The sequence below is a fragment of the Rhinolophus sinicus genome, chromosome 1 (assembly GCF_057876585.1).
Source record: "Rhinolophus sinicus isolate RSI-liver-muscle chromosome 1, RSI-T2T, whole genome shotgun sequence".
NCBI classification, from domain to species: Eukaryota; Metazoa; Chordata; class Mammalia; order Chiroptera; family Rhinolophidae; genus Rhinolophus; species Rhinolophus sinicus.
Genome location: NC_142501.1, coordinates 23,765,721 through 23,784,359, shown reverse-complemented (window position 1 = coordinate 23,784,359; position 18,639 = coordinate 23,765,721). Strand labels below are relative to the sequence as shown.

Genomic DNA, 18,639 nt, shown 5'->3' with positions numbered 1-18,639 from the left:
TTAATCAACTACTAAATGACCAAGACTGATACGCTTCTCTGATTAAATATCCATAAGCACTAAGCAAAATTGTAGACCCTTGATCCTCTTGGAAACATTGACAGTCGACCAATGTTAGCACGGGAAGTCCCAAGCTTACAAATGATTTGTGTTCTGCAAGTTTATTTGTAAGTCAATTGCTTACACATAGAATGCATTTTATGTCTATTTTTGTTTGCTGCTATAGCCCCAGAGTCTGGGATACTGCTAGACACATAGTGGGTAGCCACATATTTGCTGAATGACTGAATGAACTGCCTAAAAGTCCACTTCACTAATAATGTAGTTGAATTATATTATTATTATTAATTAATATGTATATAGTACTTAGCCATTCATAAAACACATTTACATTTGCCTGGCATTATTCTTTCTCATATTGATTCAATTTACAAATGAAGACTCTAAGGCCCCTAAATTAGAGAAAGAGTCATTTAGGCTACTTGAGAGGTTCAAGTGTGAGGTGAGGGAGCTTGAACTGCACTGGTGACAGTGGAGGTGAGAACCAACTTAGAGGTAGAACCACCAGAATTTGGTGATGTACTAGACACGGGACTCCCAACTCCAGTGTTACGATACAACATCACATCTAGTAATATTATATACTATAGATAAAATGTCATCTATTAATATAAGATAGAGATTCAAAGAGTAGGGACTCAATTTTTCCCCCCACTTCCCCTTTCTTTGGCAATTAAGTAACTTCCTTATGTTAAATGGTTATAAAGAAAGACCACTCACTCTACAAGAAATGGTCTCTCCCCCAAAATATTACACCAAAATTGATGGCTCCTGCTTACTTAGCAGGAAGACTAATGTGACTAGCTAAGCAGTACCCAACTTATGACCTCTACTATTGGAGTAGTTTGGATGTAAAGGGTTTTTCTTCAGTCATTTACTCACTCTATGGAATAATTTGTGTATTCAGAAGTGGTGAGAAATTAGAGAGTCCTGAGACAAACCTCCAAATCTGTATATGAGTTTTCTCTGTAACATCTCTCACTGGGGATCATTCAGCCTCTGCTGAAACATTTCATGGGATGAAAAACTCAAGGGAGCTCACTTTGTCTTCTGGATACACCCAGTTTTTAAGAAAGTCTTTCTTTGGTCATATTCTTGCCTTCTGAAAGTATCGGAGTCCATTTAATCTCTCTGTAAACATCTGAAGAATGTTAGCAATGCCTGAACATCCGTAAATCCTCTCTCATAGGAGAAATATCCCAAGTTAATTGTTCATTATATAATGAACTGGACTGGTGACAGTGGAGGTGAGAACCAACTTAGAGGTTTCTAATTGATCTCACCAGGTCTGCTCAGCTTTCTCTAAATAGGAATATCTTGACCTGAACATAATATTCCAGCTATGCATTGACTAGAAAACACAACAGGACTATTCTCTCCTTTGTTTGGGACATTATTCTTCTGTTAATGTAGCCTAAGATTGCATGAGCTTTCTTGGCAGTGATGATATATTGTTTATTTGTATTGATATTACAATCAACAGAAACTCTTAGGTCTTTTTCACATGAAAGGCTGATAAGTCACACCTCTCTGGTGGCAATACAGCTTATTTTTAAAATGAGAAATTTATGTTTAACACTAGTAAATGTAATCCCATCAGTTTTGCTCCAGAATCTTTCATACTGCTCCCTGAGTTGTGTTTCTTAAACAGTTCTGATTATGTGATCTCTTCCCAGAAGAACTGCCGATTGGTCTCCACTGCCCACAGGATCGAGCCCAAGGCTCACCAGAACTTGTATTGACTTGAGTCTCCAGGGCCAGCTCATTTCCCTGACCCCTCTCTTTTCCTCACTCCCCACCATACCATACTGTACAACCATTTTGACGGATGACCTTCTTACACATGTGCACTTTTCCATGGCAATTCCCTTCCCTACCTTTTGATTGTTATTTAAAAGTCCCACTCAGACTGTGAACTCCTTGAAGGCAAAAATATACTACAGTGAAGTTCAGGTAACAGGAAAGAGACATCGCTTACAAGATTTTTGGTTTTTGTAAAAAAAAAAAATTTAAACCTCTATCTTCAAAGCTAGTTTCTCTTCCCAACTCTATAAATGCAGGTAAGTTGGATTTGGCTTACTTGAAATAGCAGTTCTTACTTAGGGAGAGGTAGTAACAAGCTTGGCAGTGTATCCCACGGAAAAAAATAACTGCACAAGTGTGTCGAGAGGTGTCACCAGGCAGTTGTTTCCCAGAATCACAAAACAACCACCCTTGCACTGAACATAGCCTTGTGAAAATCCCAGCTGGAAACACTGCAGAAGCAGAAGCACGAAGCCCTCTATCCAGTCATTTCTAATAATACTGATGGAAAATAAAATAAAACCCCCAAGTTAACCTTTACATGCACTTCCACCCTTTTTCAAGAGGTGGTGATAGATTTGTCCTTTCCATCTAAACTAGAACCCTCTATCCCAGGCCTTCACAGGTTAGGAATAGAGCCAGTGGTCTGGATTTGCAAAGGGACGGAACCTATGGCATTGTCCTTGTGAGAAATTATACTGATCAACTGTCTCCCTTAGGATCTGTCATCCTAAACGGCTAACTTATGAGACACTTAGCAAGTCATTTCTCAGACTGTTTAGTGGATCTGCATACCAGATACTCCGTCAAAAAAAAAAAAAAAGCTTCAAACCACAAAAAGCAATAAATAGTTATTATCAATAATATTAACAGATGATACCTCAGAGTTCGTTTATTTGATAAATATTTAATATGCTGGGCACCATGTTAGATGCCAGACGGTGTTGCTCAAAGTATGGTGTGGACTACCTTAAGGAGCTCACAAAGCAGTGTGATAAATGTTATGACAGCGGTGAGCGTGTGCTGTGATGCACGTGTGTGACACACGCAAATAGTGCACCTAACCCAGGATTTGGGCAAGAGGCGAAGTTTAAGCAAAGTCCTTAAGAATAAGTAGGAATGATCTATCCATCAATCCATCCATCCAAAAAATATTTGAGTGACAACTTAGCTAAGAGAATGTGAGGTAGGACTGGGGGAGGGGAGGAGAAGCACATCAGGAAAGGAAAGTATGGGTGCCCAGGTCAGAGGATAAGACAGAGCATGGCACCTGGGCGTAATACAAGCAGTGCCATAGATACAGCTGGAGGCTCAGGTGTAAGTGGCGGTGATGAGAGAGAAGAGGCACCAAGGGGCGTTCAGAAAGGGCCTAGATGCCACATTAAAGAATGTGGACTATTTTATGAGGGAACTGGGGAATTCCTGAAGAGTTTGAAGCAGGGAAGTGATATTTGGATTTTAACAAGATCCTCCAGAGTGTGGTATAGAGAACAGATTGGGGAGCAAGCAAGACAGAATAGAACATTCAGGAGAAGACTGCAATGATGTATACTGATGAAAAATAATGGCGGTTTGGACCAGGATAATAGCTGCAGGGATAGTAAGCGTGCGGCCTCCAGAGAGACTGCAGTAGCCGAATGGGATAGGACTTGGTGAGTGACGGCAGCTGGCTGAGGAGAGAAAGGAACTGAGAATGGGCCTCAGCTTTTTGCCTCAATGGGCTTTTCTGGGTTAGACAGTGATGTCGTTCATACAGGTTTTATTTTCCCACTCAGGTGAGAGGTAAGACCTTTAGCTCAGAGCAAGCAATGGGTGCGAGGAGGGGTGTAAGGAGAGGAGAGTCACTGAAGGAATGAAAGAGAGCGAAAGAAGAAAGGATTTCCAGGGAAGTTTGAGGGCCAAACTGAGACTGGGAAACATAAATTTATAGAGGCATCTCTCAGTACAAGTGTGTTACTATTTTTCCCATTAGAGTTCAGCTGTGTAGCTGAAGGAGCAAGAAGGTAAACAGTATGATTGATCTAGAACTGGGATGTGACAGAAAGACAAGGGGGCAATAGAGTTGAGAGAACTGATGGAAGATACCAGAGTGAAAATCATGGGGGCAGGCTAGATATCATGTCCATTTTTTTTGCAGACAAATAGGTATTTTTCAGCCAGACAGGAAATATAAGAAGTGGTCTAATGTGACATAAATAGATGGTTGGAAGAAATAAATGAAAATTAGAAAGGAAAATGGCCAGAAGTAACAAATAGGAACTGGTAGAACACATGGAAAGAGAACTGGGGAGTCAGGAAGCAGGAGTTGACGATCATCTTGTTTTTGTTTTTTGTTTTTTGCAAACTACATCTCCTCACTATACCCCCTCCTACAGGAGGGATCCCCCCAGGGGCTTATATTTTTCTGAACTTTGCTAATCATCAGAGAGGGAGCTATTGTTACAAAAGGGTGAGTGCTGCATCCCTTTGGGTGTGCTAGGACCCCAAACAAGGATGAGGATTCCTGGAGAGTGAGGTGCCTGGTTCTACTACAGCATTGGTTTGACGTGTCCTCCGTTGACCTTTGCTTATTATTTGGAGGTGGGGGCTAGGGTCAGATGTCATTTATTGGGATATAAGATATGAGAGAAATGTAGGAATCGATTACAAAAGGGGTTGATGGAAAACCTCAAAGACCTCAAAAGGGTCAGATTGGCTGAAACAAAAAGAAACAATAATTCTTAATGGAGATTAAGAGAGTCATTACATTTTCTCTTCAATTTTAAGACCAAGAAGTCTCAGTAGCATCCAAAAGATACAGTGTTAGCACAAATAAACATGATGTCATGCAGAAAGCATTTGAATATCTTTCATAATTTGTGTTTGTTTTTTTAGGAACTGTGATTATAAAGTGTAAAGTAACATCAGCAAACATAGCTGACACGTGGAAAGACTTCTGCTTCTCTCTCAGTTTCAGGAAGGTTAGGAAGAGAGGAGAAATATGACGAGAGAGGGTCGGTGGTTTGTTTTTGTTCGTTTGTTAACCAGACAAACCACCCAGGAAAAGAGTGTGCTTCTTAGAAATAAAGTGAGATGTGTGCAAAATGCCCAGCACAGTGACTGCACTTTCTGCTGTGATCTTTAAGTGTTGATTTTCTCTTCTCCCCTTAACAGAACAATTCAACATCAGTGTAGTATATATTGATTTCAACATTAATAAGCTGTTTCTTGACATTGTGAACATGTCAACACTTACTGAAATGGGATTAACGGTACAGTTTTCCTGCCTGAGGAAGATACTCTCCATCACATTCTGCAAATCAAACTTCACAACACACTATGCAGAAAAAAATGTGTATAGCGCTATATTTTAATTTCAGTTCCAATACTGCAATGGTCCAGGGGCATTCCATAAAAAACATTGCTCCTATAGCTGAAATTCTGACTCTAAAAAAGATGAAAAGTTGAATGAGCCAAAATGAAATGAATACGAGGCCCAACACATTTTTTGTGGGAAACGAGTAAACTCGTCATATCGCTTTTTATACCAAAGCGCGGGAGACGAGAATAACACATATTTTGCACCTCTTTTTAAACTAAAACACTGAAAGTTTCATAGAAAAATATCAAATAGATCGAAAGATATGAATATTTTATGGAAAGTCTAATTTTGGCGAGAAAATGTCAAAAAAGCCCCGCGTTAGGACGCGATTTGGCGGGAAAATGCCCGCTTACAATTAAAACTCAAAGGTCCCTGAAATCAACATTTCTCTTTCAACATGGTATTTTCAAGTGTATCTTTCTCCTCCCATGCTGTTCCCTCTCTCTTTTCCATCATCAGTCATTATCCAATCAGTACTTTCTCTTCCCCCTAAATAGGTTCATCTTTTTGGTTCATCTTTTGAAAACCTGAGGTTGCAGCTCTCACGCTTTCCTCACATTTGTCATTTTAGAATTTGCACCCACTGGTAAGTCATGTTGTGGCTTTGTTTAATTAACAACTGTTGGACCAATAGGTTGGTGACACTGGTTTTCTATGTATAAGCCTTGGCAGTTGCAAAAGTGATTTTGGTAAAAGTGAGTTTGATCCTGCTCTGGGCTCAGTTCTTGGACCTTCCTCTTTCCAATCCACACCCACTCCCTTGATGATCTCACCCAGTTTCACAGCTTTAAATACCATCTCTAAACGGATGACTCCCAAATTTATATATTTAGTCCAAACCTCTCCTCTGAACTCTAAACTCACAAATCCAGCTACCTACTCAGTATCTCCACTTGGAGGTCTCATGGGCAACTCATACTTAATGTTCTAAAATCGAGGCCCTGGCATCCCTCTCCAAATCTGCTCCCCCAGCATCTTCTCCATCTCAGTAGATGGCTTTTCTATGGTTCCACAGCTCAGGCGAAAAACATCCTTACTACTCTCTTTCTCTCACACTCGACACCCAGCCTTGCAGAAAATGCTATGGGCTCTCTCCAAAACATAGACCCAGAACTCGACCACTATTCCCACTGCTACCCTCTGTCCATGCACCATTAAGTGTGGCCTGAGTGATTTCAGCAGCATTCTAGCTGGTTCCTCTCCTTCCCACTTTGGTCTTTTTTTGACATGCAAACCAGAGTGATCCCATTCAAAATAAACTGATCGTATCATTTCTCTGCTTAAAACCTCAAATGGCTTCCAATATCATTCAGAGTAAAAGCTATAACACCTTATATTTCAAATTAGGACCTGTTTGAGAGTGATAGGAGATACTAAAAATAATCAATAGGCTTTAACTGATCCAAGTGTACATTATGTGCCATCTTGGACACCTACTTACAAGGACCCACATTTTCTCCCACAGCTCCCCATTATCCTTGACCTCTGACCTCACCTACTATATTGCACCTCAACCCCTCTGCTTCAGCACCAGCCTCCTCACTGCCCTGATGTCACCAGTCAGACTTCCTGAGGGCCTTTGCTCTTTCCCTAGATAGGCCCACTGCCCATTTCTGCTTTCCTTCAGCTCTTTATTCAAAAGTCTCAGTGAGGCTTTCCCTGGGAGCTCTATCTAAACACTTACAAACAAAACAAACAAAAAAAACCTTCCCCACTTCCTGGTCCCTTTACCGGCTTTCCGCCCCCCTTACACTTATCACTAGCTAACATTCTGTATATTTCACCTTGTTTAGCACCTTACATTTAGAATGTCAGCTCAAAGGCAGGAATTTTTGACTTTTTGCACTGTATCCCCAACTCCTAAAATAGTGGCTGGGACATAGGAGACATTTTTAAATATTTGTAGAAAGAATGAATGAATCATGACTACTTTGAAAAGATCAGTACTTGGTAGATGTGTAACATCCAACACAATTAATAGACAGTTTTATTATTGTATAGTTATTTTCAAATAATTCAATTCAACAAATGTACTTTTAGACATTTATGCCTTGTAGAGGATGTGTGTTAGGTACAGTTTGGGGGGCGCGGAGCCACAAAGCACATACACCGACAGAGCGGACGAAGTTCCTCAAGAAGCAAACACTACAGGAGTAGAAGAGAGGGGACATGATGCCATAGTTACATGTGTGTGACACAGAGTGGACAGCTGTGCAGAGGATGGAGAGATTATACTCACCAAGTTTTCTGGTTACTTTTGGTATCAGAATTAACCAGACTCGTCTGATTACTGATCAGAAGCAATAACCGCCATGTTCACTGGCGTGATTCATTGAATCACATCTTCCACAGTCCCCAATCCCCCAATCCCCACATTCTGATTTGTAGGGTTCTCCATTCCTTGGTGGGAAGCTGCCCTGTGTGCCCAGACAAACCTGACCCCCAGATGCCTACCCCTCACCTACTCTTCACTGTCCGGCCTTAATTATTCAATGTGAACCATTCGTTACTAACTCAGCATTTACAATCTGATGTCTCAAATGTTCCAGAATATTTTGACCAAATATTGGCAAAGTTACACCATCAAATCAAACAAATACAAAACAAACAGATGCTAAACAGATTTTTTGTTTTTTAATAGCTAGAAAAGAAGGTATTTTGGGAGGAACAATTCACCTTTTGAAATCAGTAAATCAAAGTTTGATTTAATCTCTGGGTTCTAATTTTTATGTCGCTTCTTTAAATAATTTTGATTGATAACTACTCTGTGGATTTTCTTTAAACTAAAGGCATTTTTTGGAAACGTGTTGTTATAAATCTCTAGCCCCATCCCTACAGGAAGGATGTGGATAATTGAAGTACTCTAAACAAATATATACAATATTCTATTTTCAAGGAAGTTCAACAAAATTGTAGCAGAGAACGTGCTTCAAAGTGAAACATTAATACATGGGATGACTAACTTAGAAAAATTACTTAAGGCAATTACTAGCTAGATAAAAAGTACTCCCCTTTGAAGACCCCGAAACAAACCAATTACATAAAAGTACGCTAACTGGTACTGAAGAACTGTGATTCTCGTTCCCATATAGCTCGTTTTAAATGATCTTGAGTAACCTTAACTGCAAACAATCTTTACTTGTTATAGATAGTTTTCCCATCTAATGTAAAAAACTGTCAACTTTCTTTATGCAAAGTTCATGAAACCATATCACAAATTATCAGTTAAACAGTAAGTTGTATACAATACCAATAATTACCACAGAAATTTAGTTTTAGTTTAGGTTTGTGTTTTTTTTTTTTAACATTTGGAGTTATAATAAAGCTTAATCATGTAAATAATTTCAATGCAAACTAATACTTCCAGTTCTGGCGCAGGTTAGCTCATTACTTATTTGACTCTCACCAAGTTACTTCAACTCATGAGGTCTCAGTTTCTTTGTTTGTAAATGAGCTTAATGCTGATACCCAACCAAGAGGGTTCTTGGGAGAATAAGGGATGCAGTGCTCTTTACAGAGCACCTGACACATGGGAAGGCTTCAGTGGACATTAGCTGCCACGTGACTCAACTGTTGCTGCTGCAGAAATAGGCATGAGCGGATTTCAATGACTAAAGAAACAAGTAGCTCACCAAAGAACAGTGCTTAGAAAGCCGTCTACTCCTGCATTGCTTTGTTTTATCTTTTAAGTTAAAAAACCCTAAATATCGCTTAGCACATTATAAATGTAAATACCTGTAAAAACCTGATTAAGTAATTTATCATTTTCTGCACATTTGTGCCGTACTGACTTTATCATGAGGTATTACAACATAATCCTTCCGATGGCCTAAAGAGACAAATAAATACTCAAGTTTTGAAAGGCATATTATCTGTACAACGTGTTGGGGAAATCAATCTTGCCCTATCTCGTAATAATTAATAAATCAATCCATAAATGATCCCATTTAATCTCTCACCCAGTAGATTGCAAGGACTGCGAAGGAAAGGAATGTAAATAGTTTTTGAATCTTTCACACTACCTGGCTTGGCACAAAGGAAGTTTAACCTAGTCTAGTGGAAATTGCACTGGGCTAGAAGTCAGGAAATACAGATTTCAGCTGAGTAATTGTAGACAAATCACTTAAATCTCTTTAGGCTTCAGATTACTCATCAGTCATGTGTTTTTTTTCCATGGATGACATTTAGGTTCCTTTTCAAATGCTCTCATTCTAAGAAACACTAGCCAGAGGGATTTTTACCAATGTTTGTCATTTTAATACACAACTTCATTTTCCATATCTACAGATTGAAAGGAATGGGACCCTTCATTACAGATTTTGTTCACTCTTGAAAACTTGCCAGAAACTCAAGAGTTCTCGTCACTGTGTCTTCCATCCAATACAAATTCTTCAATCTCTTTTAAAGACAGCAAGCCTTTCCCTGCCAGCACTCCCATCCCCTACCCTGTTTCATTTTCTCCTTAGTATTTACTAGTATCAAATTCAGACATACTGTATATTTTAATTTATGTTTTCTATCTCCCCCTTCCCTCCACCAGAACCTAAACTTCACGGGGACAGGAATTTTTCTCTCTTTGGTTAACTGCTGTAGCCACAACAGCTGCAATGGGATCAGACACATAGCAACTCAAAAATTATTTGATGACTAAATGGACGAATAAACATTCTTTGAGATCCTTCATTAATTGCCTTTCCCCAGCCACAACGTATCCCATGTTACCAACTCAGCTTCTCCACGTTAACCAGGGTTTCTGAATCATATCCCCTACCCAAAGCTTCCATTCATTCCTCCCTCTGTGTCATTTAAGGATATTCTCCTACCCCATCCGTGCTTATCACAGTATTCATTTGTTCATTCATTCAGTTACAGATTCATTAATTGCCTACTGTGATCCAAGCAATGTGCTGGGTACACAGGCACAAATAAGACGGACACATTCCTTACTCGCTTTAACAATCCTTGCCTACTGCTTCATTTGAGACCCAGTCTCCCTCTGTACTTGGTGTCTCTGTGCTGCTGCCTCCCTTCGAATGTTATAAATTTACAATGCCCTGGAGAGAATTTCAAAAGTCTGTGTGGTTTGGTTGGTTGCTATCCAGTTCTGAATAGAGTTCTTTCAACACTGAGTTAACAGAGCAGGGAGCAGCCATGCTCACTTCTAAGGAGATGAGAACTACTAGGTCACTTTGGAGTTGCTTTGGGGCTATTAGCACAATGCTGCTTCCTAAACAGTGATGACCTGCATTCCAGTTCCTTGAGGCCTGACTGTGAGGACCTAGAACGGCTTGCTACGTCTCCCCACTTGGCTTTGCGTTCTGTACCCAGACGTGATCAGAGGTGCTCCTTTGCATCCTGAAAAAGCCTAATTAACCTGTTATCTTTAGCTTCATGGTTATTATTTTCTCTTGCTCCGACTAAGTAGGAGACTAAGTTCCCAGTGACAGAGAGCCTCGACGTCTAACCACGCCAAGCCGCAGGCCTCTCTGCACCTTTTAAACAAAATAGTGAGGTATATTTGAAAATCAAAAATTGTATGTATTTAAGGTGTACAGTTTGATCACTTGCTATTCATATACACTGTGAAATAATCACCACGTTCAAGCTAATCTATCCATCAGCTCCGAGGGCTGCCACTGTTTGCCTGTGGGCAGTGGGAACACTCAGTTCTACCCTCCCAGCAAATGTCAGGTATACAGGACAGTCTTGTTAACGATGGTCTCATTGCTGTACAGCTGCTCCCCAGAACTTATTCATCTGGCATAACTGAAACTTTGTATCCCTTGAACAACATCTCCCCAGTCTGTGCCTTTTACCAGGATTTTGGGAGCACGTCATGCCGCCACCCCAGCATTTCCCAGGTGGTGCCCTGGAGGTCTCTGGAGTTCTGAGAGATAGCAACTGGAGTTCTACAAAAAGAGGGTTCCATGGTTTAATAAGTTTGAGAACGTCATATCCTATATTTCCCACTTGGGACTACAGGACACATAATAAGAATACTTACAAGCGCCTGTATGTATATTTATAAATGTTTAATTTTGTTAAACCCAGTTAGTGTTTCGCAACCTGGTTTGGCCATGGAACCGTTTATTCCCAGAATACCACTGACATCTCAGAGGACATTCCTTCTCAGGAGAAAGCTGTTTGGCAAATTGCTTTTTACCTTCATGTCATAGCCAAATGAATAGCAACCGGTTGTGAGTGTGAACAAAGAGAGAGGCATACCTCTCTCTGCTAGCGGTTCTTGGTGGTTAACAAGAGAGACCCTAGTTTTATGGAACAAGCACTAGACTTAAGGTCAGAAGACTTGTGATTTAGTCCTAACTCTGTCACATAACTAATTGTATGCTTTTGGGCAAATCACTTTACCTCTGAGCCTCAATCTGCTTCCTGCAAGGAGACACATTTTAGGGTAACCTTATCCCTTTCTTTGAAACTGCTGGCGGCTTTAGGAAGTTTCTATGTAGCAGACTTAACTTTGATTTAAAAAAGTGTTCTTCTGGGTGGATTTTTAGGCCCATATTGTGTAAGTCCTCTTTCAGGTGACTGGTGCCTTCAATTCTGAAGATATAGAGATCTGGTTTCTTAGACACGAAGCTATAGGCTCTCTAAGACCTTAAAAGCCTTAAGAAGTATTTTAGAATGAACAGAGGACACAAATTAAGTCTGGACTACATTTGTGTTGGCCCGAGTAGTAGGATAATACCTAGAGAAGTCCTCAGAAGTCTTATATAGAATGGGGCAAGATATAGGTCTATAGTATTACAAATATGCAATAAATGAAATATGAGGAAACGCCCTGGAGAAAATATTTGACACTAGGTTCATTGGCTTATTTTTCTGATCCCTCAATTCCCAAAGATGGGGATTGAGATATAGAAGTATACTGCAAAATTAATTCATAACTCAGAAGTAATCGTATATATTCCAAAGCAATATGGGAGAGGCAGGTAATAATCATTGCCAGGGAGGCTTGCTCTGGTCCTTCCTTTGAGGGAGATTTTCTTCTACTCTCCAACTCAGTAGGGAGACTCATTCCCAAACCTGTCCTCTAAAGGGAAGAAGTTCCATGATGGTTTCTTTAGTGTACACTTGCAAACACTGCTTTAGAGGGAACTAGGTAGCCCTGATGTTTTTCTTGCCTTTGTTATATAAGTCAGCTGAAATAACAACTATAATGAAAAAAAATTTTTGAAACTGGATAGAAAAGGTGACTGCACATTGAAATAACTATCTAACAAATTTTAGTCTCTATCTGCTTGAAATTTGATGTAAGCACTGATGACAACACGTAGATTGACTCTCAAGAAGACGAGATTTTGCTTCTGCTATAGATTAAACGTTACCTTAGTCATCTCTAAGTAATTGCTGGGCCATTGGAATACATTCAGTGCGATATTTGCTAAGCAAGCATGCCTGCCATCTGGTTACTGAAACTTTATTTTTGCTGCTTCATGGATACACATGGCCCAGTAGCACTGAGATGTTAGGGAGCTGATATGAGCCTGTGGATCGATTCCAAAGCAATTTGAGAGTTCAAGCCATTCATTTGTTTGCAACACAAAGTGTTCTCCACATAAGAAAACAATGAGTCCAACTTATCTGTCTCTTTCCTGTCCTGGTATCTTTAAAAATGTCCATCACGACCAGGTGCACACAGGTTTACAATATTAAGCCAACTTGAGGGACCATGAAGAAGAATGGAAAACAGTCTGTGTGCTGTTTGTGCCACATCCTTTGTTGCTGGTGCCAGCAGCACTATTCCTGGTCTGTAGAGTGCCCACAGAGGAAGCAGCTGGATCATATGGCAAAAGCCCATATATGGTGGTAGGAGGAAGAAAGTCCCACACCAACCTTTTCATCAGGCTCCTGGCAAGCACCCCTCTCCCGAAACCAAAGGCAGAATTGGTAGCACTGAGTACAGTGCCTGACACATAGTAGGGGCTCAATAAATGCTTATTAAATACTATCATCTGGAAAGTCTGTGAACAGTAATATAAATGACCACCAGAAGAGTGCTTATCTTAGTCTCTGTAGCCATTGTACCTCGTGCGTTGGATGTATGCCTCACAACTAGTCTAGGCGTTCTCAGCCTTGGTACTAGTGACATTTTGGGCTAATAATTCTTTGTTGGGAATGGGAGGGGCGTTGACTTGTGTACCATAGGAGATGTAGCATCATCGTTGGTTCCCACCCAAGGGACACCAGGAGGGTCCCTCCCCCCAGCAAAATGTCTCCAGATATTGCCAGATGTCCCCTGGGAGGTGGGGTGGTGGCAAAATCACTGCTAGTTGAGAACCACCTATTTAGTCTGTGTCTTCGTGAAATGTACTAGAATTAAGAAGATTATACTCTGTCTTCTCTTTTTTTCCAAATCGATATTTCTTGATCTACATGTTGAAGATATTTTATTCTCTGAATCTGCTTTCACCCAATGTTCTCTGAATGTTCTCATATATCTGGAGGTACATCTAGGTACATCCATATAAGTTAAAAAGACTTGTTTCCCTCTTAGAGGAGGGAAAATATGAAACAAAGAGAAATTCTGCACAGAAATTGGACTAGTAGCTAAGGAGGCTGTTTTGTAGAATTAAATTGAGATGGTCCTGGGCCCAGGATAGACATAAGATCCTAAACTGGCGATGTGTCTATGAATACAGAAAGAGCTTTTGTATCTTAAAAGAAACTATCTTCATTTGTTTGCTATGCACTCTTGTAATCTTAACAACAACAACAAAATGCCACTGTTATACAAAGTATTCTTCTGACAAACAGATTGTTTTCTCCCTTGGCTTTATTTTTATTTACTTCCTATTTATGTTAACCGGTTCAGGAAGATACCAGCACGGGCTCCAGGAGCAGGCTGTCTCAGTAACTCCTGCCCCTTCAGAAGCACAGTAAGTAGTCCGGCTGGCAAAATCTTTAGCCTTTCAAACCTCTAAGGCAAAGTGATGATGTTGAAAAAATGAAAATCTTAGAATTCCAACTTAAACTGAGCCAGTGGGCCACCTGCTGGAAAATGACTACACGTCTATGTCTAAGGGTGAGAAATAATTTATGACAAATAAAGCTCATGAAAAATTCTAATTTCATTCATGTTGCTACAGGTAAACCTTCATGCTTTAAAAAAAATGTGGGCTGGTAACATTTTTCTACCTTACTTACAGTGTAGAGTTAAACGTGTACCCTTACCTCTCCTCCAGTGCACGGAAATGGATTGGAGTATCTAGAAGTGCAAATAGCTCCCTTCTTTACAACATCATCTTCTAGGCCAAAAGTAGCCGAGCAGTTAGTTGCAAAGTATTTGTAAGGCTTCCATGTCTTCCCAAAGTCCTGGGAGCGGTCCAGCACCATGGCTGCCGGCCTGGGGGACTTGAACACCATAATTAGATGAGTGAAGTAGAATTCAGCTTCCAGGTCTAACTGGATCTTTTCTCTGTGCACATCCTCAGCCGACTGCCACCACGTGCGAGGAAACCTGAAGGACGAGTCTGCCATGGCAGCTGGCAGGTGAGCCAGGTGAGGCTGGGCAGCATTGCATTTGTCACATTTGGGCTGCTGACAAGTCAGATCAGTGTTCTCACTATAGAAGCAGTACAGTTCCGTGGCATTCTGACCACAGGTGGTGTCTGCCCAGAGTTTTCTCCCTAAAGCCAAATTTCCCATCTGAGGGTTACAGGCTTTTTCACAGCGGGAACTCACTCCAGCTACTCCATTCAGTCCTAGGGAAGGGAAAGCATATGTTATTGAAGACAAGCCCATCTGGAAAGCTTCTCTGTCCATCTAGTCCCTCTTCAATAATCAAGTTATCCCCCAAAGAACTTGAGACTTTCAGTAAAGAGGAAATTCTACCAAATTTGAGCGTGAATACTGGTCTGCATTTACAGAGCAGTTTTGTCTGCATATGTGTGAGTGTGTACATGTGTGTGCACATTTCATGTTCAGATGTAAAATGCACATGAAAGACGATAAAATCACTTCAGGTAAAGGGCAAGAGGAAGGAAAATGGAAACACTGGGGTAAAGATAATGGGCCTAAATCTTGTCAAGTACTTGGCTTTCTAAACATTCTCTATATTTGAAATATACTGACTTGTTTTTGACATCATAATATCAAAGAACAATGTTTTTAAGATCAGCCAACTTAAATCTTTCTAATATAATTTGAGTCCTTAGTATTATCTCACATATTTATAAGAATGTATTAAGGAGGAAATGTAGAATTTATCATATTTTTATCCAAAAATATGAAGGGACAGATTCCCTAGGGAAAGCAATATGAAGTATTTAATAAATATATGATGGGACCTCATTTAGGGAGGCAAAGCTAGAGGCCATTGGCGCTCAAATGCGCCATATATATTTTTAATATTAAGTAAATATAACTTCTAAACTGCTAAATGGCAGAAAAGCTTATTTGGCATGCTCTTCGTCTTCTGAGTGCTTCTACCTGTGATAGGTTATATAGTAGTTACCTTTGCTTAACAGGAGAATGTTTACAGTCTGGCTGCCACTAACAGCACCTTTAAACATTATCCGTGAACTAAAACACCTTCTTAAAGAAACATGCACTTCCAGCCAAACAAAGGTCCAACAGACTTCAATGTTTCAAAATTACTTACAATGATAAACGTTATCCACTTATTAACATCCTGACTACATATTCTAATCCTTTAATTTGGGCTTCTCATTTTAATTATGAATGCTTTAAGCAAAATCATCTATTTAAACGTTAACACAGACAGGGAAAGAAAGAAAAGTCAAACCCCAAATTCTGGCTAATTGAACATTTCTGCTTCTTAAGAGGGAGCACCTCTGAACTGTTATCACCATACTGTTGGAGAAGCCAAATGACAGCTTAGACTACAACAGAGACATTTCATTCACGGATGGTCACCAGTCCCACATTGCAACCAAGAGAAAGGGATTCCTGAGGCAGACTGTTAAAATGTCACGTGCAAGTGTGCATGATGACTCTGTATGCTACTGTTCCGATGAGCTGGAGCAGAGGTTGCTCGTGGCTGGGATCACCCAAACACACAATGTGCTATGACTCACCTGTAAAGCATTTCGGGGAAAATCATATACTGCCCGTACAAGTATTTTTGACTTGAAACACTTGGCTTGTGATATTTATTTACAACCTCTTGGTTGCTTGCATGTTTTTGCCATAACATGGTTTGAAAAGGGAAAGGTTTATTCAAGTTCACTTTGTGACTGGGGCCGCGCGTGTAAGTCCACGCGGGGTACATAAGCAGGAAGAGCTCAAGTAAAATCTTAGACCTTTAACGGTTCCTTGGGGGAAAGTACTGAATAATTTCAAATGCCCCGAAACTAATCAGAAGTCCAGAAAAGATGGGAGCCGGATGAATAATGGGTGGACAAAACACTTGGAGGTCACTAAAGAAGTGATCAGCCAAATGTATAGCAAGGATGCTGTTATGAGCCTGACTCGTTTGGGATGTAGATTCTAAAGCCTGGCTTTTACTGCCGGCCGGCGTCTCTGGGGGCAGAGTGATAGAAGCCGAAGGGAAGGGAGCAGTGATGCTTTCTATCTACCCGTCTGTTTCTCCAGCCCACACTCCCCTTTCTGGAGCGCGATGTGTTTGAGACACCGGATGACCGATGATTTCCTCACTTTCTTTCCCCCTCACACACTGGGCTGCACTTAACGCCCAACTGGAAGCCAGGTGATCCTCAAGAGGGAGGGAGAGGAACAGAAGGGGCTCCGGAATTTAGAAAGGGCGAGCTAAGAATGGTTGGCCAAGGGCAGCCCAAGAAAGCCGGAATGGGAGAGGGAGAGAGCGCGCAGCAGACGACGCCTCTGCTGGTAGTCCAGTTACCGGGACACGGAGCAGACCCGCCTCCGACCTCCTGCGGAGCCTCGGCCAGGGTACCAATTCCCCAGGGGCGGCCAGCCAGCTCTGGGCAACCCAAAGTGATCACCACCGACCGTCCCAGACCCGGGTCTCACTGCGTTCCAGCCACTGACCCGGTGAGAGGGCACTCACCCCGCCCCAGGTGCCCCTACCTGGCTCCCTAGTACCAAGCACGAGGTCGTGGACGACGGCGATCGCTCTCAACGAGAGAGCGGCCCCGGCCCACGCGCGCCCAGGGTCGCTGGGCCACCCCTCCCTGTTATTCCTCAGGCCATGAAGTGCCGGGGGATGGCGAGCTTGGTCCTTTGTTCCCTCACAAAGTGGAAAGGCAGTTTTTTACTAGTCCAAACCCAGAAAGAAACTAAGGTCGCGGTATCTCCGGCAGGGCGCACCCAGGATATCGGGTGATCCAAGGGCATGTGCATCGCAGTTGCAAAAAAATCAATAGTATTTTAAACTGCGAAGAGCGGGGAAAGGAGGCGGAACATGGCCACTCATTCCATCCTCGGGAGCTGAGCTCGGCGCTCCCAGCCCGCACTCCCCTGCACCCCCGAGTCCCGAGGTGGAGAACAGAAGGAGCGATGGAAGTAGGGGGTGGGGGCCCGGCAGAGTCACCACCCACCTGCGGCCACCGCGGAGCAGCCCCAGAGCAGCAGCAGCGGCGCGCAGCTCCCCATGGCCGGGAGGAGCCGGGAGGACCCGGGCCGGGCGGGTGCGGGAGGGAGCGGAGCCCTCTCGGTTGCGGAATGAAGCGCCAACAGTCCTTGGGAGGAACCGGGGCTCTTTATTTCTTCCTCCTCCTGGGGCGCCAAGCTCGGTCAGTGCGCGCCGGTGGCGGGGAGCCGCGGGCCGGGGCCGCGCCGGGAGGTGGGGTGACTCTCGCGCACCGGCCTGGAGGGGCCGGGGCACCTTTGGGGCGGCGGGAGCCCCGGGACCATAGCCGGCCTGGCGGCTCTGCCCCGCGGAGCGGTCCTGCGGGCTCCTCAGCCGCTAGCCCGGGGTTCGGCGCCCGCAGCAGCTGCTGAACTTTGCGAGACCTTTCACTTCCCGGCCGCCGCCGCCGCCGCCCGGGCGTCCTCCTCGGCTTTTACCACCTCCTCTGGCTGCTGCGTCTCGGTGCCGTCCTTTTCCATGGGCAGGTCCATGGGATGCATTTTTATTGCACCGACACCGCGGCGCTCCGGTGCCAGCCCTCCTCCCCTAGCACCTCCACCCCTTCCTCCAGCCCGCCCCTCACTCCCCGCGCTCGCTTGACAGCCGGGGCGGCGCAGCCCGCGCTGCAGGGTCGCCACCGCGGCCGGGGGAGAGAGAGCCCCTCGCCCCGCTGGCCGCCCCCGCTGCTTCGCTGCCAGCTGGTCCCGCCCGCCTCAGTCCCCGCGCACGCCCGTCACCGCGGCCCCCAGCTTCCCTCGTGCCCCTCCTGGCGCTCGCCCTGCATCTCCCTGCGTGACCCCCCTGGTGCCCTCCAGCACCCACAGGCCTCCTCTGGGAAGCAATCTACCACCTTCTCCCGGAACATTCCAGAGAGCAGTTGACT

The 18,639-nt window shown here is 43.0% G+C and overlaps 1 protein-coding gene across 2 annotated transcripts in view; it reads right to left on the bottom strand.

Annotated features, from left to right (window-relative positions):
• The window catches only part of NTN4 (netrin 4), a 95,033-nt gene extending 76,800 nt beyond the window's left edge, over nt 1-18,233 (bottom strand). For both annotated transcript variants that reach the window (XM_019732200.3, XM_019732201.3), the window contains exons 1-2: nt 17,725-18,233; nt 14,417-14,946 (exon numbers count right to left, since the gene is read on the bottom strand). In XM_019732200.3, coding sequence (XP_019587759.2) covers nt 14,417-14,946; nt 17,725-17,779 — 585 coding nt within the window. In that variant the 5' untranslated portion in view covers nt 17,780-18,233. The remainder of the gene's footprint in view (nt 1-14,416; nt 14,947-17,724) is intronic.
• Nucleotides 18,234-18,639: the final 406 nt, after the last annotated feature.